At 42.8% G+C, this 27894-nt stretch overlaps 1 protein-coding gene and 1 long non-coding RNA gene across 2 annotated transcripts; both read left to right on the forward strand.

The window, feature by feature from the left end:
- The first annotated feature begins 850 nt into the window (after positions 1–850).
- On the forward strand, positions 851–19163 carry LOC143956096 (uncharacterized). Its single transcript, XM_077466229.1, has 8 exons — positions 851–932; positions 3411–3522; positions 3647–3808; positions 3895–4018; positions 4998–5095; positions 5169–5307; positions 7359–8432; positions 17742–19163. Exons 2-8 carry the CDS (start codon positions 3445–3447, stop codon positions 18728–18730), a joined length of 2664 nt encoding a protein of 887 aa, XP_077322355.1. The 5' UTR covers positions 851–932; positions 3411–3444; the 3' UTR covers positions 18731–19163.
- Positions 11277–17575, forward strand: LOC143956069 (uncharacterized). The gene is made up of 5 exons (XR_013269825.1): positions 11277–12279; positions 15230–15308; positions 15397–15520; positions 15637–15949; positions 17436–17575. It is a non-coding gene; the product is annotated as an uncharacterized LOC143956069 (long non-coding RNA).
- Positions 19164–27894: the final 8731 nt, after the last annotated feature.

Raw genomic sequence — 27894 nt, forward strand, 5'->3', positions numbered from 1 at the left:
CCTAAAAATAAAAAAAATAATAATAAAAAAAACTACTGATACCAGTGGTGGAACTACTGGGCTCACAAAGGTCCTACCTGTGACCACGCCCTGGAGTTCCACCGCCCGACTCGGAGGGAAGGGCCCTGGCTGGGGTTCAGGGGGGCCCTTCATGGTTTCTTGCATCGGGGCCCTGAAGGTTGTAGTTACGCCACTGCTTGTATTATTAGTATATTACCCAGCGCTGCACTTTTTCTCTATCTAGATTTCTCTGTGCCCTATATTGGGATTATAGTGCTTAGCTGCAGGGTATCCTTCACGGTTTATTTATTTATTTACACAAAATAAAATGTCATATTGTTTATTACACACCTAGCGCAATTCTTACTTTTTTAAATCTCAAAAATAGGCTTGGTCCTTAAGGCCCCGTTCACACTGGTGCGGTGGGTGGTCCGGCAGTAAAGCGCCATCAATTTTGCGGCGCCATTCGCCCGCTAGTGGGGAGCTTTTACCCCCGGTTGGGGGCCGAGAAAAGGTTAAAAACCAGCTGCGAAAGAGTTAAAACCACCGCAAAGCGCAGCTGCAGCAGCGCTATGCCGGCGGTATAGCCGCACTGCCCTGGCAGAATCCCTGATGAAAAGAGGAAGTGTCATTATTTAGTCTCTTTATATAAATGATGATTGTTCTATTCTAATTTTGAATAATTACACTATCAAATTATTGTTTTTTTTTTCTTTTAATATCTCAGTTCCCCAATAGAAATTAATATAGAATGCCCCATAAGGCAGCAGAAAAAAAGGCTGAAACATTTTCTACTGTTCTTATATTGTCCACATGATGGCGACCTCATTGTGAGCGCCTTGTACAGACAGGAAGTGATGTAATACACAGACAGGAAGTTCCCAGTGAGAGGAAGTAGAGAGGACACATTGCTGGAACTGGCAGCAGAGGAGGTAATAAGATCTTATTTTATATTTACACCCAGTAACCCCCCGTCATGTCCATCCTCTTCCTCCATAGTCACTGTGATGGTATGTGCACATTTATCCAGCTGTCCACCCAGAGCCTCTGGTTTATAGACCGGATACATCCTAAATATAGAACCATTTATCCAACTGTCCATCCAGAGCCTCTGGTTTATAGACCGGATACAATAGATCCATTTATCCAAATGTCCATCCAGAGCCTCTGGTTTATAGACCGGATACATTCTAAATATAGAGCCATTTATCCAACTGTCCATCCAGAGCCTCTGGTTTATAGACCAGATACATCCTAAATATAGAGCCATTTATCCAACTGTCCACCCAGAGCCTCTGGTTTATAGACCAGATACATCCTAAATATAGAGCCATTTATCCAACTGTCTATCCAGAGCCTCTGGTTTATAGACCAGATACATCCTAAATATAGAGCCATTTATCCAACTGTCCATCCAGAGCCTCAGGTTTATAAACCGGATACATCCTAAATATAGAACCATTTATCCAACTGTCCATCCAGAGCCTCTGGTTTATAGACCGGATACATCCTAAATATAGAGCCATTTATCCAACTGTCCATCCAGAGCCTCTGGTTTATAGACCGGATACATCCTAAATATAGAACCATTTATCCAACTGTCCATCCAGAGTCTCTGGTTTATAGAGCAAAAATATCCTAAATATAGAACCATTTATCCAACTGTCCATCCAGAGCCTCTGGTTTATAGACCGGATACATCCTAAATATAGAGCCATTTATCCAACTGTCCATCCAGAGGGTCTGGTTTATAGACCGGATACATCCTAAATATAGAGCCATTTATCCAACTGTTCATCCAGAGCCTCTGGTTTATAGACTGGATACATCCTAAATATAGAACCATTTATCCAACTGTCCATCCAGAGCCCCTGGTTTATAGACTGGATACATCCTAAATATAGAGCCATTTATCCAACTGTCCATCCAGAGCCTCTGGTTTATAGACCGGATACATCCTAAATATAGAACCATTTATCCAACTGTCCATCCAGAGCCCCTGGTTTATAGACTGGATACATCCTAAATATAGAGCCATTTATCCAACTGTCCATCCAGAGCCTCTGGTTTATAGACCGGATACATCCTAAATATAGAACCATGTAGCTATCCTCTATAGAGCTGTCTCGGGGTTGTTGGCTCTCATGTGAGAAAATGGACACCATGTCTTCTCTGGATCAGGATATGGGGAGGAAAAAGACTGAACTACAGTACAGGTTCTAATGAAGGCAGCAGAAGGAATGAACATCCCTACAGTACATAGAATGAGGGATAAAGCTCCTGATTTTCATGATTTGATGGAAGGGATGCTGGCCCCTTACTATAACCTTTCCTTATACAGTTTTAGATGGAGGCGGGAGCCACTATAACTCCCATCAGATTATCCTGTGTCTTTGTACCTATTGGGTGGATGACCCTTTCAATTTTGATTGGTTTGTCAGCCGGACAGAAAGTTAGAGGAACTCTTTCCAGCAAGGACATAGAGAGAAAAAAAATTCCACAGAGGAGCAAACGCTTCTCCAGTCAATACAAATCCAAAACAAAAAAAGGGTTTGTATGGAGTTGTTCTCTCCAGCACTAGAACTCTTGGTTTGCGTTCACTTCACACTGTATACAGATAGAGCCCAGGACTGCTGATAAAAATCATGGGGCCCCATACACTCTTCCTGATGAGGCGTCCCAACCCTGCCTATACCCCCCCTTCTGGTGAAGTCGAACAGCGGCACACTGACCTTCTCCAGCCAGGGCCGGAAAATGAAAAAAGAAAAGTTCCTCCTCTGCTTCCACTTCCTGGGCTCCTCTGTTAACCTGACGGGGTCCAGGGAAATGTAATTAAAGCCCTAGTACAAGCAATGTATTAATTTAGGCAGAAATGAATAATAAAGCTGCCCTGAGCCGCCTTGTTTAGCTTATGAGGCCTGGGCCCACTACAACAGGACCAGTTGTACTGCCTTATCAGCTGATAGAGCCCATCTCCTTTCTCGGCTGGAGGGCATCCAGCATCATCTAGCTTTTTCGTTCCCTGTCTGATTGTCCCTGGCTCATCTTTTGGATCTCAGTCACGGAAGCTCGGCATCACAGGAAGACATTATGTAGGTCAATCCGCTATTTTGGGGAAGTGATGTACTGCCCCTTCCACCAGCCACTGTTCTGCCTACATTGTATAGGCAAGCACAAAGATCCAGTGATGTCATCACTGTATGTCATAACAACAGAAACGTTTGGTTTAAACATTTATTAGCAGGTTGATGAATGGGGGAAAGGAGGAATCAAAAGGCTAAATAGAAGCAGATTTACAAGCCTTCTCATACAGTAACAGTCCGAGATGTCAGAACTATTGGGGAACTCTGTGCAGACATTATTCATCCCAGTACAGTCCAGATCATTCTCAGTTTATTATCCATCTACAGAGAGGAGAGTACTGTATAGATCACATCAGTGAGGATGGAGGAGAACCCGAGTCACATGACTGAGAGGATATTAGACCTCACCCTGGAGATCATCTACCTGCTGACGGGAGAGGTGAGGAGGATTCTGAAAGATCACATGACATCACTCTTATCTCTATTAATAAGACGCATCTGGAGTGGTAATGAGTATTTTGGAATGCCTGAAATGAGAATGGTTAATATCTCTCTTTACACAGCGTTATGAAGTAGTGAAGAATATTTATGGTGAGTCATTGAAAATTAGCAGCTGTCTTCAAGAGACCACAACAGGGCCTCCACCTCAACGTCTGACAGTTGAGAGAAAATACACCAATATTCTGAAGGTCACCAACAGGATCACTGAGCTGCTGACAGGAGAGGTGAGCGGTGCCGGGAATTCTGGGACATTATCCAGTAACAGACAAGGGATGTGTCTGGATGGTGACTGTATCATTGTGTGTGTCAGGTTCCTATAAGGTGTCAGGATGTCACTGTCTATTTCTCCATGGAGGAGTGGGAGTATTTAGAAGGACACAAGGATCTCTACAAGGACGTCATGATGGACAATCAGCCGCCCCTCACATCACCGGGTAAGAGGAGACTTTATTGTAAAGGAGAGAGCAGTACGGAGGCTCCACCTAGATCAGGGGTGCCCAACATTTTGAAGAGCGAGGGCCACTTAAGCGATTTGGTAACCGGTCGCGGGCCACAATGAGCAGAGCAGTCGGATGACAGGTCCATGCAGAGTGGACACGGACACAGCCCACTCTACTTTATGGGTCCTCCGATCCGATCTGCCCTAACGGAAGGAGATTGATCCCCTTTTGTTTTGTTTTTTTTGTTTTTTTAGCAAATAAGATTGGAGGTAGGCAGAAATAAAAGCACACAAATCTGTTCACATCTGCCATTTCATAGAGGTGAATGGAGGGTTCAATTGAGTTGGACCGATTGTGTAAAAGGGGCCTTTCACACTAATGCAGAGCAGTGCACCTGTGTCTTTCCTGCGGCTTAGCTACACTTTGCCATATACTTCTATTATATCCTGCAGGGGTGGTGCACTTTCTGAAAGCTCACCAAACCCGCAGGTAATAACGGAAGTCTATGCCTCAGTGCAGGTAATCTGAAGGTGCACTACACCTGCAGATCAGTTTGAAAGCAGCCCAGTAACCACTGCGCAGATATGCCCTTATATACATTGCAATTTTAGTTATGAACTGACCTTTAATAACCGTCTTCCATCCAGGTATCTGCTGTTGCTGTCCCCGACAGAGTGCATTTGGTATCACTCCTCCTGTGGCAAGAGACAACGCTATACAGGAAGCATCAGCTTATACAGCTCTGCTCCACAGCTGCTTGCTTTGCCGGCTTCATTAACAACACAGATGCTCTGGGATGGCAGGTTTACAACCCATGATCTGGGCTTGCCAATCTGCCATCCCACAGAAGTAGGTCGCGGGCCACATCAGAGGGCTCCGCGGGCCACTGGTTGGCCACCCCTGACCTAGATCCCCCATCATCTGATAAACACATAGAAACAATGTATTCAGTCAGTGTGTGTGTTTCCAACAGATGGATCCAGTAATGGGAACCCACCAGAGAGATGTCCCCGTCCTCTGTATTCCCGGGATTCCACACAGCAAGGTCACACCATCCCCCACCATCATCAGGTAGGTGGGACTGAACAGCTTGAACCTAAAATAATTCTAAGCTATATGATGACATTCTTCTATGTAACTTCAGGATGGGGAAGTGAAATCAAACATCAAAGTTGAGATTAAAGAAGAAGAGAGGTTGGTGAGTGGAGATCAGCAGTCTATGGAGGAGGGGGAGATGATTATGAAAAGTAAACAGGAGGAATCTTCTCTACATATCAACACAAGTAAGTAATAAACACTAAATGCAGAAATAGTTCACATTATATATATCAATTGAGATAAAGAATATACTGTATCTGACAAATTCAACCAAAAGAAAAATAGCCATATCAATCATGGCCTAATTTTCTTCAGGTTATAAAAATTCCTTTCTGAACCCAAAAGATAATCTGACAGTTCCCTGGATCAACATTCTACTATGTTTTTCCTACAAATATAAGTAACGATTTATAGGTTTGTAATGAGAAAATATGTCATTATCAGTAATCTAATGAGTCCTTTAGAACCAAGACTATTCCTCATCTGCACAGCTAAAGAACAAACATCCCTTCCATATACAGAGGTTAAATCTTTATTATTCCAGTCATGTGCAATTTGTGCTACCCTTGTTCAAAATGGAGAAAAACACATCCTTCTGTACAGGAATGACTGAGAAACTTTACCTGCTGACAGCAAGAACATCACCGATGTATCTACTCGTCATCATCTCTAGTCATTATCAGAAGAAGGCAATGACATTTACCACACTATCCAATGTTCCCAATAAATGAGGAGGGGATACTGTACATCATATGAAAGGTCCATCTCCATTCCTCACTATAACGTCATGTTCCCAACAAATGAGGAGGAGATACTGTACACCATATGAAAGGTCCATCTCCGTTCCTCAATATAACGCCATGTTCCCAACAAATGAGGAGGAGATGCTGTATGTCATATGAAAGGTCCATCTCCATTCCTCAATATAACGTCATGTTCCCAACAAATGAGGAGGAGATACTGTACATCATATGAAAGGTCCATCTCCATTCCTCACTATAACGTCATGTTCCCAACAAATGAGGAGGAGATACTGTACACCATATGAAAGGTCCATCTCCGTTCCTCAATATAACGCCATGTTCCCAACAAATGAGGAGGAGATGCTGTATGTCATATGAAAGGTCCATCTCCATTCCTCAATATAACGTCATGTTCCCAACAAATGAGGAGGAGATACTGTACATCATATGAAAGGTCCATCTCCATTCCTCAATATAACGTCATGTTCCCAACAAATGAGGAGGAGATACTGTACACCATATGAAAGGTCCATCTCCACTCCTCAATATAATTTCATGTTCCCAACAAATGAGGAGGAGATACTGTACACCATATGAAAGGTCCATCTCCATTCCTCAATATAACGTCATGTTCCCAACAAATGAGGAGGAGATACTGTACACCATATGAAAGGTCCATCTCCATTCCTCAATATAACGTCATGTTCCCAACAAATGAGGAGGAGATACTGTACACCATATGAAAGGTCCATCTCCATTCCTCAATATAACGTCATGTTCCCAACAAATGAGGAGGAGATACTGTACACCATATGAAAGGTCCATCTCCATTCCTCAATATAACCTCATGTTCCCAACAAATGAGGAGGAGATACTGTACACCATATGAAAGGTCAATTTCCATTCCTCAATATATGGTGTACAGTATCTCCTCCTCATTTGTTGGGAACATGATGTTATATTGAGGAATGGAGATGGACCTTTCATATGATGTACAGTATCTCCTCCTCATTTGTTGGGAACATGACGTTATAATGAGGAATGGAGATGGACCTTTCATAAAGTCATGTTCCCAACAAATGAGGAGGAGATACTGTACACCATATGAAAGGTCTATCACCATTCCTCAATATAACGTCATGTTCCCAACAAATGAGGAGGAGATACTGTACTCCATATAATAGGTTCATCTCCATTCTCAAAGTACCAATGGTATCAATACAGAAAGAATGTAACCCGGTGTGATTTGGGTGTATTGTATCCTTTATCTGGTTTGTATTCATACTTTTCTGTTCTAATTGCACCCAATACAATGCCAAAGCTCTTATACAACATTTAGTTCTGAGCCAACCTATGACCCATTAATTGCAAGGTTTATAAAATACTTATAACATTTATTAGTGTACAATAAATATTCGGGGTTTGCGCCTCCTTATGTTATTCCCTCCTAAGTAAAAAAACATAACATTTATTGTAATATTGTTTCTCAACAGGTGGACACAATGTCCGGAATACCTCTGAGGAACATCTCATTGTATCTCCAGATTATAAAGCAGAAGATAATAACATTGTACAATATTCTCCAGGAGGAAATCCCGTTACTCCAAATCTACATCCCAGACCTTCCCAATTGGGGGGATCAATGGATCCCTCTAATCCTGAGGAATCTTCTGATGGATCACACACCAAGACTATAGGATCTCACACTACAGATACTTCAATAGATCCTTCTATTCCCGAGGAATCTTCTGTAAGGCACGAAGTAGTTCACACAGAAGAGAGTTCGTTGTCATGTTCAGTGTGTGGGGAATCTTTCTTAGAAAACAGAGACCTTCTTAAACACCAGCGATGTCACAGTGGTGAGCGTCCTTATTCATGTTCAGAGTGTGGGAAATGTTTCATTCAGAAAGGACACTTTATAACACACCAGAGAAGTCACACGGGTGAGCGTCCGTATTCATGTTCAGAGTGCGGAAAATGTTTTATTCAGAAAGGAGACCTTCGTAAACATCAGAGAATCCACACGGGTGAACGTCCCTTTTCCTGTTCAGAGTGCGGGAAATGTTTCGCCGAGAAAAAAGTACTTCGTACACACCAAAAAATTCACACAGGTGAGCGTCCTTACTCTTGTTCCGAGTGTGGGAAACATTTCAGTCTCAAACAAAACCTGCTTAAACATCAGAGAATTCACACAGGTGAACGTCCCTTTTCATGTTCAGAGTGCGGAAAAAGTTTCACTCATAAACACGTACTACTTACACATGAGAAAAGTCACACGGGTGAGCGACCTTTTTCTTGTCCAGAGTGCAGGAAATGTTTTGTTAAAAAAGAAAACCTTGTTAACCATCAGAGAATTCACACGGGAGAGCGTCCTTATTCATGCTCGGAGTGCGGCAAATGTTTCGTTCATAAAGGAAACCTTCTTATACACCAGAAAATTCACACGGGTGAGCGTCGTTATTCGTGTTCAGAGTGCGGAAAAGGTTTCATTCAGAAAAATGCACTCGTTAAACACCAAAAGATGCACACAGGTGTACATCCCTATTCTTGTTCAGAGTGCGGGAAATGTTTCATTCAGAAAGAAGACCTTGTTACCCACCAGAGAAGTCACACGGGTGAGCGTCCTTTCATATGTTCATAGTGCGGGAAATGTTTTGGTTAAAGAAAATTCCTTATTGCACACCAGAGAATTCACATGAGCTAACAATCTTTTTCATGTTCAAACTGGTATGTTGGGGGCGGGGCAAACATATTCTGATGTTTTTTGGGTAAACTATGGAAGGTCTGGGCTTTCTAGCATTGAATTCTAGTGATATTGTCCACTAAACATACAGAGGTGACTCGGTCCCGCACTCACACAGACCGCACCATACAACTAAAGCTAATACATGGCCAGATATGACAATACATGGACAACACTTCTTATTGGTTGATATCGGCGTATGTACATGATTGCTGTTTTTATATTGTAGTGAAGAAGCCGCCTTTTTGTTGGTCCATCCAATAATTAATACATGTTATAGTTTATGTTCTTCAGTTATATAATATCTGATGTCGATTCTAGCTTACTTTTTATTTGTTAATCACTAATTCTGAATCTCTAAAATAAAGAAGAATGCTCCGCACTTTCCAATACTCTGTCCTCAGATTTCTCCTTTACATGGATTGGGGAAGCAAGCAAGCAGTGATGAAACGCGTTAAGGAAGGTGGTTAGGGATGGAGACATCAATAAATGCAGTTTAATTTTATACAAAATACATATAGAAAGAAAAGCTATGTTTTGGAGTGCGGCTTTTATTCATTAGGCTGTGGATTACAAATTCCCCCATTAGGGGAGAAAATGCTCCACCAAAAGTAAGGGCCCCAATGCCAACCAAACTGTATGTTTCATCAGTGGTGTATTTTAGTATTGTGGTGCCTTAGCCAACACTAAAATTGGGTGCTACCCCCATCTGAATTTGTTTTACCCCCTTCCTGTTTAACATCCACCCCTTCATCTGTAAACTCCACCCCTTCATCTTAAGGCTCCACCTCTTCCTATTAGATAGCCACCTCCTGCAGAGATGGTAAAGGTGGTGAGAGAGGGAGTGAGAAAGAGGGGGGGAGAGGAGAAATAAGAGAAAAGGTGGGTACACTTAAATAGAGGGCCTAATCACACCCATTGGCAGGCATTGGTATTAGGCCTCGCAGGCCTATTTTAGATGTAGGTACCAAAATTGACGGTCTTTTTTTGTATATAACACAAAAACTGGAGAGGTGATCAAATGCCACCAAAAGAAAGCTCTATTTGTTGGAAAAAAAGGACGTCAATTTTGTTTGGGAGCCACGTGGCACTACCGCGCAATTGTCAGTTAAAGCGCCGCAGTGCCAAATCGAAAAAAATGCTCTGGTCAGGAAGAGGTTAAAATCTTCCGGGTCTGAAGCGGATAAACAACTATATGGATCAGACCAAAATGAGGGATGAATGAGGAGGAAAGAGGGACAAGGGGACATTGCTCCAAATCAGGGACAGTCCCACGAAATCAGGAACAGTTGGGAGCTATGCACGTGGCTTTTACTGTCTTAAATAAAAACCCATTGAAACTATTCACGTGTGGCCATGTTGTTGGTCCCATGTACAGAGGTGGGTCTTCACTGAAAGGTAAGCAGAGGGACCTACCAAAAAGCCAGTGGCTCATCCAGGGGAGGCTCTATGGAATGTGTAGGGGTACCCGATACCCATTTTCATAGGGGGGCTGGGATCTGGGGGTCCCCTTGTTAAAGGGGGCTTCCAGATTCCAATGAGCCTCCCGCCCAAAGACCCCCACAACCACCGGGCAAGGGTTGTGGGGAAGAGGCCCTTGTCCCCATCAACATGGGGACAATGTGTTTTGGGGGGAACCCCAAAGCACCCTCCCCATGTAAAACCGATTGAAACTATTCAGGTGTGTCCGTGTTCTTGATCCCATGTACAGAGGTAGGTCCTCTCTGAAAGGTAGGCAGAGGGACCTACCAAAAAGCCAGTGGCTCATCCAGGGGAGGCTCTATGAAATGTCATTTTATTACAAATTAGAGGAATAGAAAGAGAGGGAGAGGCTTGAACCCAGCTGGAAGCTGCCAACTGCACTGAATTTTAAAAGTAGCTGCTTTTGGAATTCAATATCTAACCAGTCAGATGGAGTTCTAAGTGCTGTATAAACTCACTTTACTGTTAAAAATAAGTTTAACCAGGTCCTGACCGGCGCATGCCGATGTATGTTGACAGAATGGCATGGGCAGGCATATTGGCGTACAGGTACGTTCATTTTTAAATGCCACCCTGCCATCGCGTGCGTGCCGGTCGGGACCACTGTGAGTCCGGTCGTGGGTCCCGCAGATTCGATCACCGCGAGGATACCCGTGATCGTCTCACTGGGTGGCTCAACGGGGAGATGCTGTTGTAAACAGCATCTCCACGTTCTGCCTAACAACAAGTGACGCTGATCTCTGCTCCATGTGATTGGAGCAGAGATCAGTGTTCACTAACACAAAGCCCAGCCCCCCCACAGTTAGTAACACGCCCCTAGGAACACTTAACCCCTACACTGCCACCCCCTGGTTAACCCCTTCACTGCCAGTGTCATTTACACAGGAATTAATGCATTTGTATAGCAGTGATTGCTGTATAAATGACAATGGTCCCAAAAATGTCCGATGTGTCCACCATAATGTCGCAGTCACAATAAAAATCGCTGATCGCCGCCATTACTAGTAAAAAAAAAATATTAATAAAAATGCCATAAAACTATCCCCTATTTTGTAAACGCTATAACTTTTGCGCAAACCAATCAATAATCGCTTATTGCGATTTTTTTTTTTACCAAAAATATGTAGAAGAATATGTATCGGCCTAAACTGAGGGAAAAAAATGTTTTTTATATATATTTTTGGGGGGGGATATTTATTATAACAAAAAGTTAAAAAATTATGCGTTTTTTTTTTCCAAATTTGTTGCTCTATTTTTGTTTATAGCGCAAAAAATAAAAAAAACGCAAGGGTGATCAAATACCACCAAAAGAAAGCTCTATTTGTGGGGGAAAAAAAAGGACGTCAATTTTGTTTGGGAGCCACGTCGCACGACCACGCAATTGTCAGTTAAAGCGACGCAGTGCCGAATCGCAAAAAGTGGTCTGGTCTTAAAGCGGGAGTCCGCCGGGACTGCAGCTGCTGACTTTTAAAATAGTGACACTTACCTGTCCAGCGCGCCCGCGATGTCGGCACCCGAAGCCGATCTCTTGATCGTCTCTCGGGTGCTGCCGCCGCCATCTTGGGTATGGGAATCAGGAAGTGGAGCCTTTCGGCTTCATTTCTCGGTTCCCTACTGCGCATGCGTGAGTCGCGCTGCGCAATAAGGACGGTCCCCGCTGCCTCTGGGATTTGTGTGTTTCCCAGCAGGCAGCGGGGGACTTTCGGAAAGGGGCGTAATCTACGCCCCTTTCCGCAGAGAGCTATCCCGGAAGTGGGTGCAGATACCTGTACTGTACATGTACCTGCACCCCCTCCCCCCTGAAAGGTGCCAATTGTGGTGCCGGAGGGGGGAGGGTTCCGATGAGCGGAAGGTCCACTTTAGGGTGGACCTCCGCTTTAAGCCAGCAATGGTCCGGTCTGAAAGTGGTTAAAGTGCAAAATTCTGGTGGGTGTAAGAAGATGTCCGCTTTCCCCCTTCTCAGTGTATCCTTACTATGGAAGAGTGCGGGGTGTAGCAAGATGGCGGCGACGGAACGTCACTTCCGTTACACATTCTGACAGGTCGCCTAATCTGACGAAACACCGGCACCAAAAAAGACGAACAGTACAGACAGGAGGTGATATAGGAAATAAACAGGAGGTTGCGGGTGAGAGGCGAGTCGGGAGGAAGTAGAGAGGAGACATTGCTGGAACTTGGCAGCGGAGGAGGTAATAAGATCTTATTTTATATTTCAGTGTTTCTCAACTCCAGTCCTCAAGGCGCCCCAACAGATCATGTTTTCAGGCTTGCCATTCGTTTGTAAAGGTGATTTGATCAGTGAAAATCAGTGGTAATTACCACAGCCATTTCATCGGAGGGAAATCCTGAAAACATGACCTGTTGGGGCGCCTTGAGGACTGGAGTTGAGAAACATTGTTCTATTTACACCCAGTAGCGAGGCCGCTATATGATCTGTCCACAGAGATAAGAGTCGTGTATGGATCACGTGGTCACCTTTCATCTCAAAGTAGAATCCCAGCTATTTCCTAACTAGTCCTAAAATGCTCCCATCCCCCCAACACCTAAACTATCTACCCTTTTTAAAAGAGATATATATACTTACCTATTTTCAGCCCACTCCAGAGTGGTCACATGATCCGGCTACCCTTTGTCAACTAGTGGTGGCTGCAGGGGAGAGGAGGGCATGCAATGCCAAGCTGCTGCTAACAAAGCAAACAGAATATTGGCATTAAAAAGGGGATCGACTCCAGAGATAAAACGATAATTCTCCCCCTCTACAAGACTCTGGTCCGGTCGCACCTGGAGTATGCTGTCCAGTTCTGGGCACCAGTCCTCAGGAAGGATGTACTGGAAATGGAGCGACTACAAAGAAGGGCAACAAAGCTGATAAAGGGTCTGGAGGATATTGTTATGAGGAAAGGTTGCGAGCACTGAACTTATTCTCTCTGAAGGGGGGATATGATTTCAATATACAAATACCGTACTGGTGACCCCACAATAGGGATAAAACTTTTTAGCGGAAAGGAGTTTAACAAGACTCGTGGCAACTCGATAAAATTTGAAGAAAAGAAGTTTAACCTTAAACTACGTAGAGGGTTCTTTACTGTAAGAGCGGCAAGGATGTGGAATTCCCTTCCACAGGCGGTGGTCTCAGCGGGGGCATTCATAGTCAAGAAACTATTAGATAAGCCCCTGAACGACCGCAACATACAGGGATATACAATGTAATACTGACATATAATCACACACATAGGTTGGACTTGATGGACTTTTTTCAACCTCACCTACTGTGTAACTATGTAATGACTGCACCATGGGAGCCTATGAGGGATTTTAGGGCTTCCGTATTTCACAGCTGTTGTCAGGCTATTTCTTCATTACCCTGCAGCCACCGGAGACTGACACAGATGATCATGTGATCAGCCCAGACCAAAGTAAAAACAGGTAAGTACTTACATATTTTTTTACACAGGTTAGTGAGTATAGGTGATATGGGGGGGGGTAGCATTTTTAAAACTAGTTAGCCTTTAGCTGGAATTCTACTTTAAACCTCACCCTGGAGATCATCTATCTGCTGACCGGTGAGGTGAGGAGGATTCTGGGAGGTCACATGACATCACTCTTATCTCTATTAATAAAACGCAGACCTGACCGGAGAGGTGAGGAGGATTCTGGGAGGTCACATGACATCATTCTTATCTCTATTAATAAAATACAGACCTGACCGGAGAGGAGAGGGTGATTCTGGGAGGTCACATGACATCCCTCTTATCTCTATTAATAAAATACAAACCTGATATAAAGAGTAAACCGCGCTATTTAAAAAAAAATTTTTTTAAATATAAATAAATTCCCTACAAGCAGCAACCCCAATTGTAATACTCCGATAATAAACTGAATAAGTGAAAAAAGTGAGCTGCGCTAAAAAAAACTTCTAAACTTCAGAAAAATTCATCAATAATCACAAGGGAAAATAGTGACAAAAAGGGATACAAATAATTAGCTTGAAACATTAAAGATTTAGTTGAAGTATATCAGTGAGTAATATCTTTTTTTAATGGAACTAAAAAAGTAAACAGTATTGCACTCACATGTACACAGAAGAATACGATCGTGTAATACAGAAAAACAAGCCGGCCGGCTCTCGTGTGCCGCCCGCACTTCCTGGTTGGGCGTAGAACGCGGTGATGTCAGCACGCCGTACCTCCCTACGCGCGTTTCGTCACGAACTGACGTGTTCACGGGATCAACATACTCCCAACCAGGAAGTGCGGGTGGCACACGAGAGCCGGCCGGCTCGTTTTTCTGTATTACACGATCGTATTCTTCTGTGTACATGTGAGTGCAATACTGTTTACTTTTTTATTTCCATTAAAATAAGAGGTTTTACGCTATGCGAGTACCTTTCTGATTTTTTATATGATAAACGATACCCTCGTTCCTTGTCTGGAGGCTTTGCATCAAGGATAAAGGCTGTGTGGCTCATGCGACGGTTAAACCAGAACTTCTGTGCTTTTGCCCTGTTGATCTCATTGACACTGAGATCTATAAATCTGGTAAGCGGCCCCCCTTCTCACTGGTGGAGGTGATTGCTTGGATTTCCTTTAACACAGAGCATTGTGGGTGTCAATTTCATATTTTCACTTAGGAAGAATTAACACTATCCTTTGGATCATTATTTCTGGGACTTTTTCTGATATATTTTTTTCTCTCCAAATTTTTGGTTGGATTTTTTTGTTCATTTATTACAACAAATTGGTGGTGTGTTGGTTTAATTTCTTTAATATTGACAATTTATGTGATTTATATATAAGGGATATGTAACTTATGCTAACTATATTATGGGCACTGATTACATTTTTTTTGTCACTTATATGTTTAAAAAAAGATATTACTCACTGATATAATTCATCTAAATCTTTAATGTTTCAAGCTAATTATTTGTATCCCTTTTTGTCACTATTTTCCCTTGTGATTATTGATGAATTTTTCTGAAGTTTAGAAGTTTTTTTTAACGCAGCTCACTTTTTTTCACTTATTCAAAATACAAACCTGACCAGAGAGCTGAGGAGGATTCTGGGAGGTCACATGACAATTTTGGTCTTTCAATGCAGAGTTTTCCTCTGGTGATGCTTGGTGATCATTTAATCATTACAGCCTTCACATCATTCCCTGAAACAGTAAGAAGAAGATTCTAGAAGTCACCAAGAAGATCATTGAGCTGCTGACAGGAGAGGTGAGGAGGATTCTGGGAATTCTGGGACATTATCCAGTAACAGACAAGGGATGTGTCTGGATGGTGACTGTATCATTGTGTGTGTCAGGTTCCTATAAGGTGTCAGGATGTCACTGTCTATTTCTCCATGGAGGAGTGGGAGTATTTAGAAGGACACAAGGATCTCTACAAGGACGTCATGATGGACAATCAGCCGCCCCTCACATCACCGGGTAAGAGGAGACTTTATTGTAAAGGAGAGAGCAGTACGGAGGCTCCACCTAGATCCCCCATCATCTGATAAACACATAGAAACAATGTATTCAGTCAGTGTGTGTGTTTCCTACAGATGGATCCAGTAATGGGAACCCACCAGAGAGATGTCCCCCTCCTCTGTATTCCCGGGATTCCACACAGGAAGATCACACCATCCCCCACCATCATCAGGTAGATGAAACTTTACATCTTGAACCTAAAATAATTCTAAGCTATATGATGACATTCTTCTATGTAACTTCAGGATGGGGAAGTGAAATCAAACATCAAAGTTGAGATTAAAGAAGAAGAAGAGAGGTTGGTGAGTGGAGATCAGCAGTCTATGGAGGAGGGGGAGAGGATTATGAAAAGTAAACAGGAGGAATCTTCTCTACATATGGACACAAGTAAGTAATAAACTTTAAATGCATAAATAGTTCACATTGTTATATCAGTTGAGATAAAGAATATACTGTAGCTGACAAATTAAACCAAAATAAATATATCTGTATCAAGCTCAGCCTAATTTTCTTCAGGTTAAAAAAATTCACCCAAAAACTGAACCCAAAAGATGATCTGACAGTTCCCTGGATCAACATTCTACTATGTTTTTCCTACAAATATAAGTAACGATTTATAGGTTTGTAATAAGAAAAAAAAAATTATTTTCAGTAATCTAATGAGTCCTTTAGAACCAAGACTATTCCTCATCTGCACAGCTAAAAAACAAACATCCCTTCCATATACAGACGTTAAACCTTTATTATTCCAGTCATGTGCATGCCCTTGTTCAAAATGTTAAAAAAAACACATCCTTCTGTATAGGAATGACTGAGAAACTTTATCTGTTGACAGCAAGAACATCATCGATATATCTACCCCACCATCCAATGTACACAATATGAAAGCATCATCTCTAGTCATTATCAGAAGAAGGCAATGACATTTACCACACTATCCAATGTTCCCAACAAATGAGGAGGAGATACTGTACACTATATGGAAGGTCCATCTCCATTCCTCAATATAACGCCATGTTCCCAACAAATGAGAAGGAGATACTGTACACCATATGAAAGGTCCATCTCCATTCCTCAATATAACGTCATGTTCCCAACAAATGAGGAGGAGATACTGTACACCATATGAAAGGTCCATCTCCATTCCTCAATATAATGTCATGTTCCCAACAAATAAGGAGGAGATATTGTACACCATATGAAAGGTCCATCTCCATTCCTCAATATAACGTCATGTTCCCAACAAATGGGGAGGAGATACTGTACACCATATGAAAGGTCCATCTCCATTCCTCAATATAACATCATGTTCCCAACAAATGAGGAGGAGATACTGTACACCATATGAAAGGTCCATCTCCATTCCTCAATATAAGGTCATGTTCCCAACAAATGAGGAGGAGATACTGTACACCATATGAAAGGTCCATCTCCATTCCTCAATATAACGCCATGTTCCCAACAAATGAGGAGGAGATACTGTACACCATATGAAAGGTCCATCTCCATTCCTCAATATAACGTCATGTTCCCAACAAATGAGGAGGAGATACTGTACACCATATGAAAGGTCCATCTCCATTCCTCCATATAACGTCATGTTCCCAACAAATGAGGAGGAGATACTGTACACCATATGAAAGGTCCATCTCCATTCAAGTAACAATGGTATCGATACACAAAGAATGTAACCCATTGTGATTTGGGTGTATTGTATCCTTTATCTGGTTGTATTCATACTTTTCTGTTCTAATTGCACCCAATACAATGCCATACTCTTATAAAACATTTAGTTCTGAGCCAACATATGACCCATTAATTGCAAGGTTTAGAAAATATTTATAACATTTATTGTAATATTGTTTCTCAACAGGTGGACACAATGTCCGGAATACCTCTGAGGAACATCTCATTGTATCTCCAGATTATAAAGCAGAAGATAATAACATTGTACAATATTCTCCAGGAGGAAATCCCGTTACTCCAAATATACATCCCAGACCTTCCCAATTGGGGGGATCAATGGATCCCTCTAATCTTGAGGAATCTTCTGATGAATCACACACCAAGACTATAGGATCTCACAGTACAGATACCTCAATAGATCCTTCTATTCCCGAGGAATCTTCTGTAAGGCACGAAGTAGTTCACACAGAAGAGAGTTCGTTGTCATGTTCAGTGTGTGGGGAATCTTTCTTAGAAAACAGAGACCTTCTTAAACACCAGCGATGTCACAGTGGTGAGCGTCCTTATTCATGTTCAGAGTGTGGGAAATGTTTCATTCAGAAAGGACACTTTATAACACACCAGAGAAGTCACACGGGTGAGCGTCCGTATTCATGTTCAGAGTGCGGAAAATGTTTTGTTCAGAAAGGAGACCTTCATAAACATCAGAGAATCCATACGGGTGAACGTCCCTTTTCATGTTCAGAGTGCGGGAAATGTTTCACCGAGAAAAAAGTACTTCTTACACACCAAAGAATTCACACAGGGGAGCGTCCTTACTCATGTTCCGAGTGTGGGAAACATTTCAGTGTCAAAGAAAACCTTTTTAAACATCAGAGAATTCACACAGGTGAACGTCCCTTTTCATGTTCAGAGTGCGGGAAAAGTTTCACTCATAAACACGTACTTCTTACACATGAGAAAAGTCACACTGGTGAGCATCCCTATTCATGTTCAGTGTGTGGGAAATGTTTCATTCAGAAAGGAAACTTTCTTACACACCAGAAAATTCACAGGGGTGAGCGACCTTTTTCTTGTTCAGAGTGTGGAAAATGTTTTGTTAAGAAAGAAAATCTTGTTAACCATCAGAGAATTCACACAGGGGAGCGTCCTTATTCATGCTCGGAGTGCGGGAAATGTTTCATTCATAAAGGAAACCTTCTTATACACCAGAGAATTCACACGGGTGAGCGTCCCTATTCATGTTCAGAGTGCGGGAAATGCTTCATTCAGAAAAATGCACTTGTTAAACACCAAAAGATGCACACAGGTGTACGTCCCTATTCTTGTTCAGAGTGCGGGAAATGTTTCATTCAGAAAGGAGACCTTGTTACCCACCAGAGAAGTCACACGGGTGAGCGTCCTTTCGTATGTTCAGAGTGCGGGAAATGTTTTGGTTACAGAAAATTCCTTATTGCACACCAAAGAATTCACACAAGCTAACAATATTTTTCATGTTCAGACTGGTGTGTTGGGGGCAGGGCAAACATATTCTGATTTTTTTTTTTGGGGTACACTATGGTAGGTCTGGGCTTTCTGGCATTGAATTCTAGTGATATGATCCACTAAACATACAGAGTTGACTCGGTCCCGCACTCACACAGACCGCACCATACAACTAAAGCGAATACATGGCCAGATATGACAATACATGGACAACACATTTTATTGATTGATATCGGCGTATGTACATGATTGCTCTTTTTATTTTGTAGTGAAGAAGCCGGCTTTTCATTGGTCCATCCAATAATTAATACATTTTATAGTTTATGTTCTTCAGTTATATAAGATTTGATGTCGATTCTAGCTTACTTTTTGTTTGTTAATCACTAATTCTGAATTTCTAAAATAAAGAAGAATGCTCCGCACTTTCCAATACTCTGTCCTCAGATTTCTCCTTTACACGGATCGGAGACGCAAGCCAGCAGTGATGAAATGCGTTAAGGAAGGTGGTTACAGATGGAGACATTAATAAATGCAGTTTCATTTTATACAGACTACATATAGAAAGAGAAGCTATGTTTTGGAGTGCGGCTTTTATTCATTATGCTGTGGATTACAAATTCCCCCATTAGGGGAGAAAGTGCTCCACCACAAGTAAGGGCCCCAATGCCAACCAAACTGTATCTTTCATCAGTGTTGTATTTTAGTATTGTGCTGCATTACCCAAGACTAAAATTGGGTGCTACCCCCTTGCTGTTTAATATCCACCCCTTCAATTGTAAACTCCACCCCTTCATCTTTAGGCTCCACCTCTTCCTATTAGATAACAACCTCCGGAGAGGTGGTAAGGGGATGGGGGAGGGAAAGGGGTGGTGGGAGAGAGAGGGAGTGAGACAGATAGAATGGAGTGAGGGAGAGGAGAAAATAGAGAATAGATGGGTACACTTAAATAGAGGGCCTAATCACACCCATTGGCAGACATTGGTATTAGGCCTGGCATGCCTATTTTAAATGTAGGTACCAGACCTCCCATCCTTACCTCTGCCAGTGTATATGGGCACGGGGCAAGAATCTCCAGCCATTCAAGTGAATGAACATTGAAACATTCAGGATATGGTGAATGTGCAGCATGTGGCCAGGGAGGTCCCGTGTACCCCCCACCCCCCCGTGATCACAAGCTTGGTGATTAACCCATGCAATGCTGTCTGACACCAGGAACTGCACCGTACAAAGGGGCTGTCAAGCCTGGTTCACACCTATGCATTTTCAGTTTTGCAAAAACACACTACAGCCCCATTTAACATGGTTTCCTATGGGTCATGTCCACATGTATGCAGTTTATGGAAAGGGCCAATTTTCAGGTTTTTGGTTCCATAGACTTCAAAGGATCAAAAGGGTGTATTGAAAAACACAAAATGCACCTGGAATATGCAAAGTGCAACCTGCATAGGTGTGAACCAGGTCTTAGAGAACACATGCATGCTACAGGGTGGGGAGAGGAAAGACTATACTCAAATGGACCCAACAGGTCATCAGCAAAGAAGAAGAACACAACTTCTCCCTCTGTATCCAACATCCTTACCCTTCCTGAGCTACGGAGGAGCCCAGCCACCATGCCCCTATGCACTCTGCATTACACACCCTGATTACAGGACTGGGTGGGGGGTGACCTGCTGTTTCCTTAAGGCTCGATTCACATCTATGCGTGTTGCTTTTGAGCTTTTGCGGTGCTCGCCACGTTTTTGGACACACGTTTTTGCCGCAATTTGCGTTTTTTATTTTATCTTTTTTTTTTTTACTACACTGTATATAGCTGGTTGCTAAGGAGAGTGCCGGGAAGCCAGCCACCGTGTCCTTAACAACCGATGAGTCATAAGTTGTCAACGGGCTTCCCGCTGAATGTAAAAAAAGGAATTGCCGGCTAAAAAAAGAAAAAAAAAAAACAGCGTGGGGTCTCCCCCAGGTCCATACCAAGCCCTTGGGTCTAGTTTGGATTCGGAGGGGACCCCCACACAACAACATTTAAAAAAAAATGGCGTGGGGTCCCCCAAAATCCATACCAGACCCTTATCCAAGCATGCAGCCCGGCAGGTCAGGAAAGGGAGGGGACAAATGAGCCCTCCCCCTCCTATACCATACCAGGCTGCATGCCCTCAACATGGGGGGGATAGGTGCTTTGGGGAAGGGGGGCTCTGTCCCCCCCACCCCAAAATACCATGCCCCCATGTTGATGGGGACAAGGGCCTCTTCCCGACAACCCTTGCCCGGTGGTTGTCAGGGTCTGTGGGCAGGGGGACTCATCGGAATCTGGAAGCCCCTGTTAACAAGGGGACCCCAGACCCCCCCCATGTGAATGAGTATGGGGTACATTGTACAACTACCCATTCACTAAAAAAAAAGTAATGAAGTGTTAAAAAATACAGTAGACAGTTTTTGACAGGTCTTTTATTAAAAATCTACTTCTTCTCTGCTTCTTCCACCCGTCTTCCTCCATTTTCTCTGGCATCTTCATCCTCTGTTCTTCTCCTCCCCTGCTTCTTCTTCCGTTCTTCTTCTGACTAGGCCTTGTTAGATGACTTTTGCAGGCAGGGACCGCGGGTCCCTTTGATGTAGCTAAGCAATGATAGCAAAGTCCATGTGTGCTAGCTGTCCCATCTGGCCGCAGTTGACCAAATCCACTGCCCATGACATCACACTCCTTCCTGCTGGCTCTACACCCATCTCAGTCTGCACACTCCCAGCCTGTTCCGACATGGCTCCCCAGCCTAGAGGCGATTCAGTTCGCATTGTGCGCTATATAAGTATTTCATTCATTCATTCATTCAGCTTCCCACTCCGGTGGTTCCTTTCTGAAGACTTGCCAGGCAGCACTAGCGCCTGCTGTCCACTTTGGTTCCTCTCTGTGCCTCTCTGCTTGCTGAGAAGGCCTCCGTCTTGCATCCGAACACTCAGGCCCAAGGTCAACCACCCTCAAAGGCCCCAACAGCCTGGTACTCTATCTCAAATTCTTCCACCAGACAACAACTCCCCAGCTGGCCTGACCCAGGTATATCAGTGAGGCCTGCCCCCTGCCAATCCTAATTGGGGATTGGTCAGGGCTCCCTTAAAACACCTCAGACAGCACCGCCTCTCTTCCCCTCCTCTCCTCTAGAATCATCTAGAAGCCAGAGGGAGGTATCCCGAAAGATGATGCTATCTGTGAGTCACCAGCCTACCGTGAACCACTCCCAGCCCAGACACATCAGAACGAACAGGCCTAGCTTTCAGCTAGACCTGTCTAAATTTACCTGCTCTGACAAAAATCCCACCTCTAGCACCTACCTAGGTAGAGGGTGCTACACATGGCTTTTACTGTCTTAAATAAAACCCATTGAAACTATTCAGGTGTGTCCGTGTTCTTGGTCCCATGTATAGAGGTGGGTCCTCACTGAAAGGTAGGGAGAGGGACCTACCAAAAATCCAGTGGCTCATCCAGGGGAGGCTCTATGAAATGTAATTATTACAAATTAGAGGAATAGAAAGAGGAACTAAGTTTTGGAGAGTGGTAGCCAGCAACTGGGTTTTTCCATGTGGGTTGAAAGGAGCAAGTCTGGGGTGGAAAGCAGAAAACAAGCCGCACTAGGTGAGATAATTAAGCCTGTTAGACTCCACACATGCGTGCTCGCCTCTGTGAAGCATGTTTTGGAAAAAGAAATGGCTGCACACCACGGCTGGTCCCGAATCCCTTTTATTGAAACGTACAGGTACAGATGGTCGACACCTTTTACACAAAGAAGCTGTGCTTATGGTTAAGCCCTGGTGTACAGCCATTACTTTTTCCAGCAAGTCTGGAGCGTAGATGTGGGTTTGGGAATGTTGCTGTCTAATGAATTAGCACTGTAGAGGAAAAGGTTCAACAGCAGTACAATCTGAGTCCATCTGGATCTGTCTTGGGCTATTTCAAAGGGATATACCACCAGAAAAGTGTTGTTAGGTCTTGATTGAATTCTTTCAATTCTGTGTAGACATTTTGCAATCCACCACAAAAAAAAACAAAAAAAAAAACCCCCAAAAGGGTAAGAGTTTCGGGGGCCTAGAAAAGATGCACAAACATTGGAGAGAGAATTAAAGCGGGAGTCCGCCAGGAGTTCCGCCGTTTTTTTTTCCTTAAAAGTCAGCAGCTACAAATACTGCAGCTGCTGACTTTTAAAATAAGGACACTTACCCGCCCAGCGCGCCAGCGATGTCGGCACCCGAAGCCGATCTCTCGATCGTCTCTCGGGTGCTGCCGCCGCTATCTTGGGTATGGGAATCAGGAAGTGGAGCCTTTCGGCTTCATTTCCCGGTTCCCTACTGCGCATGCGCGAGTCGCGCTGCGCAATAAGGATAGACCCGCTGCCTCTGGGATCTGTGTGTTTCCCAGCAGGCAGCGGGGGACTTTCGGAAAGGGGCGTAGTCTACGCCCGTTTCCGCAGAGAGCTATCCCGGAAGTGAGTGCAGATACCTGTACTGTACAGGTACCTGCACCCCCCTCCCCCCTGAAAGGTGCCAATTGTGGCGCCGGAGGGGGGGAGGATTCCAATGAGCGGAAGGTCCACTTTAGGGTGGACCTCTGCTTTAAGTAAGAAAAAATCCAAATGGGTTTATGACTCAAAAACAATAATGTAGGTCCAGTGTACACTACATTACCAGAAGTATTGAGACACCTGCCTTAACACGTACATGAACTTTAATGGCATTCCAGTCTTAAGCCCCATACACACTATTAGAGTTTCTGCAGTTTTTTGTCTACAGATTTACCAAAACCATGTAGTAGAAGGGCCTGCCTGATTGCATACAAATCGAAACTCCTAAGGTTTGACCTCATATTATATGGCTTTGGTAAATCTGAAGACGAAAATCTGCAGATAATCTAATATTGTGTGTATGGGGCTTTAGTCCGCAGGGTTCAATGATGAGTTGGCCCACACTTTGCAGCTATAACCGCTTCTGGAAAGGCTGTCCACAAGGTTTAGGAGTGTGTCTATGGGAATGTTTGACCATTCTTCCAGAAGCGCATTTGTGAGGTCAGGCACTGATGTTGGAGAGAATGCCTGGCTCGCAATCTCCACTCTAATTCATCCCAAACGTTTTCTTTTGGATTGAGGTCAGTACTCCTCCACCCAGGTTGAGGTCAGGACTCTGTGCAGACCAGTCAAGTTCCGCCACCCCAAACTAGCTCATCCATGTCTTTATGGACCTTGCTTTGTGCACTGGTCCAAATCATTTGGTGGAGGGGGGATTATGGTGTTGGGTTGTTTTTCAGAGGTTGCACTTGGCCCCTTAGTTCCAGTGAGGGGACTCTTAAGGCATCAGCATACCAAGACATTTTGGACAATTTCATGCTCCCAACTATGCGGGAACAGTTTGGAGATGGCCCCTGCCTGTTCTAAGATGACTGCGCACCAGTGCAGAAGGTCCATAAAGACACGGAAGAAAGAGTTTGGGGTGCAGGAGCTTGACCAGGAGGAGTCCTGACCTCAACCTGATTGAACACCTTTGGTATGAATTAGAACAGAGACTGTGAGCCAGGCCTTCTCGTCCAACATCAGTGCTTGACCTAACAAATGCGCTTTTGGAAGAATGGTCAAACATTCCCATAGACACACTCCTAAACCTTGTGGACAGCCTTCCCAGAAAAGTCAAAGCTGTTAGAACTGAAAAGGGTGGGCCAAATCAATATTGAACCCTATGGACTAAGACTTGGATACCCTTAAAGTTCATGTGCGTTTAAAGGCAGGTGTCCTAATACTTTTGACAATATAGTGTATACCAATAGGTGGACTGCTTATGACCAAGTTCCCCTAATATGCCCCTTATGTAGGAACATATAAAGAAACTAAATTAACTGGTTCTTGCCTGACCTATGGGTGAATGAGCCCGGGGCTGGCCTCTCGTCAATCCAGGTGGACGTCAAATGACGTCCTACCGGATTGCGTGATCTGTCACCGACTGCATCCACCGGACACATCCCATGACCAATCACTTTACCGGCCCGCTCCCAGTACCATGTGACCCCTGTAATAAATCACAGCAGGTCACGACAGTTGTAAACAATGGATGGCTTCCTTTCAAGCTACCCATTGTGTACAATTGTGTTGCTAGCTGTAATTGGTCACAGCGATCACATGGTACAGACTGGGCCGATCATGGACCACCAATGCCATGTGATCAGCTGTGGCCAATCACAGCTAATCACAAGAAAACAAATTGAATGAGTTGATTTCATTCAGTAAAATGCTAGCATATACATAATGTGTAAAAAAAAAATCACTTCTCCGGAGTAGTAAAACTACTACATGTTAACATTGTATTGCTCTGGTCAGTATGTTAAAAAAATCGTAAAAAAATAAAAAAAATAAAAATTGAAATATGTATATTTTTTTTCGTATTATCACCAGTGTCCCTGATCACCGCCACACCAGTTATATGAGGACGTTGTACTACACTGGTGACAGTATGTAAAAAATATATTTTATATATATATATATTTTTTTTTTATTTCTTAATCTTCCCCAAAAATTACAACTTCACAACACTTGCCATGCCTCTTACTAAATACCTTGGACTGTCTAAAATCTAAAAAGGGGTCATTTGGGGGTATTTGTACTGTCCTGGCTTTTTGGGCTTCAGAAAATGAGACCAGCCGTCAGTACATCAGGATTGATCAATTTTCAGATACAGCCCATAGTTTGGGTTATTTTCAACAAAGGAATGTAGCAGTATACATTTTGGCCTAAATTTACAAAGAAAGATTATTATTATTATTATTATTTGTTAAATTATATAACAGAAATGAAGAAAGATGTGTGGTTTTTATTTTTCAAAATTTGTGGTCTTTTTTTTTATTTATTTAGCAAAATATAAAAAAATTGTGGTGATTAAAATACCACCAAAAGAAAGCTCTATTTGTGTGAACAAGATGATAAAATTGTAATTTGTATACAGTGTTGCATGACCGCACAATTGTCATTCAAAGTGTGACAGCGCTGAAATCTGAAAATTGGCCTGGGCAGGAAGGGGGTCAAAGTGCCCGGTATTGAAGTGGTTAAGGAGAGTAATATTTTGATATTCTTATTTTTAAGATAACATTCATTATTTACGCTTTAATAACGAACAGTATTAATAATAATTTTTTGATAAATAATTATATCATTTTAACTATCTTGAATATTCCTTATATTTAGGTGTCATATTATACAAGCTATATTTGATTTATATATTCACTGTTCATTTTTCCTTTTTCTTTATGCTATCATTTTTAGAATAATCACATATTACTTATTTGTATTCTCCATGATTGTTGGAAGGCAACATGATTTAATATTATATTTCTGGGGTTTCTTTCTGGTTGATACAATCAAGCCTTTGCTTTCTTGGGTAGTGGTCAGGTTGCACATCAAAGCTTTGTAGCATATCTGAAAGAAGAGATCAGGCCTCCATCAAGGCTGAACAACGCTTGGCTCCGGACCATCTGTTGTTATAACGCTATGCAAGCAAACTTAAAAGGGACCATTTCTGACAAGATAAATGACCTGCTACAGAAGATCAAAGGCATTGAAGATTGACATGGACAATGCTGCCCCTAGAGGCCAATACAGCAGGATGAACAGTAATATATATTGAGGAGGACTGCCCCTTAAGTACTGTGATTCATCAAAAGTCTAGATGGGATGGCAATGGGGTTGGGTCTGGCTGGTGCATGATTGAAGTATAAAAGGACTGAACGAGTCAGAGAGCTTCCCCTCTCTACCCTTTTCGCTCTTGGTTCAAGCCTGGTGGCTCTCTGAGCTGCATGGCTCCCTTTTTTGCCATCCTGAGCCCAGCGGACGAAACAATATCTTGAGGAAAGCATTGTGATAAGTATCTTTGATCTTGTATTATATGTTCTATAGTTATATGCTTTGTAATATCTTTCTTTAGTATTTTCATGTTAGCGTTTTCCTAGTTTCTTGGGAAATAAATAAGACTTTGTTTTATTAAGCAGTGTGCTTGGTTTCATAGCGTGATATCAACAGTAATCTGTGATCATAGTTTTAATAGACTAGCTAACTGTAGGAATAGACAAGGTAATACATTTATGCAATAGAGGGAATCCGTAACCACCCTCCCTCGAATAGTATTTATTGTACCATTACTTCAATAATTAGGTTATTTCTCTTTCTTTTTCAATAAACGGCTTAAAAAAAAAATAGAATAAGGCCAGCCATTCTTGGGTCAAATTTTGAAGTAATTTTCTCTTGGAAATCATATCTAAGAATTTTCGTTCGAATTTCGTGCCATTAGTGGGCCGCGGCAATGGCCGATTTTTGTGCGGCCATAGAATTTGAGTGAGCGGGCATGTTGGAAATTTTTGGAAAAACAAACGATTTTCTAATCAGTGATGGGAGAATTGTATGAGAAATATAAAATCGAAAAAGAAATGCGCATGAGCACAAGAAAATAAAATTCCCAAAAAGAAAATTCTTGGAAAGAAAAGATGATTGCTGACCACGAAAATCCTTTTCTGTAGCAACATGAGGTGAAATTGAAGGCTTGGTTGGTTTTGAAATCAATGGTGGATCAAAAAACACACAAAATTTCTGATTTTCGAAAGAAAATGCGTTTGGAAATTCGACCAACGTATAGCCTGCATAATCAAGCAGTCCAGGAAGAACCTTTGACAGGAAGGATCAGTAGTCCGTTAATTCACACCCAACACATTGCTGCCTAATGCCACGTACACACGGTCAGAATTCTCGTCGGAAGGGTGGATGGTTTTTCTGATGGAATTTCCGGTCAAGCTTGCGTTGCCTACACAGTCATACCAAATTCCGACCGTCAAGAAAGCGGTTACGTACAACACTACGACAAGCCGCAAAAATGAAGTTCAAGGCTTCTGAGCATGCGTCGAATTGTTTCAGAGCATGCGTCGGAATTTTGCACGTCAGAATTGCCACAGACGATTTTTTTCCTTCTGAAAACTTGAGAACATTCCGCCAGAAAAAGTCAGATGGAGCCTACACACGGTCGCATTTTCGGATGAAAAGCTCTCATCGGTCTTTTGCTGGTCGAATTTCCGATCGTGTGTACGTGGCATTAGTCTCTAGTTCCCTTAACATCTCAACACAACCCTATAAAGAACAACAAAAGTGCTAACCACTTAG

Source organism: Lithobates pipiens, unplaced genomic scaffold, assembly GCF_037356315.1.
Source record: "Lithobates pipiens isolate NorthernLeopardFrog02 unplaced genomic scaffold, aLitPip1_a1.2 Scaffold_35, whole genome shotgun sequence".
In the NCBI taxonomy this organism is placed as follows: Eukaryota; Metazoa; Chordata; class Amphibia; order Anura; family Ranidae; genus Lithobates; species Lithobates pipiens.

Bases quoted from the DNA above. Each gene is read 5' to 3' on its own strand.
- LOC143956096 (XM_077466229.1), top strand. From the start codon at position 3,445: ATGGAGGAGAACCCGAGTCACATGACTGAGAGGATATTAGACCTCACC. The intron at 3,809-3,894 runs GTGAGCGGTGCC...TGTGTGTGTCAG, and splicing joins CTGAGCTGCTGACAGGAGAG to GTTCCTATAAGGTGTCAGGA. The intron at 4,019-4,997 runs GTAAGAGGAGAC...TGTTTCCAACAG, and splicing joins GCCGCCCCTCACATCACCGG to ATGGATCCAGTAATGGGAAC.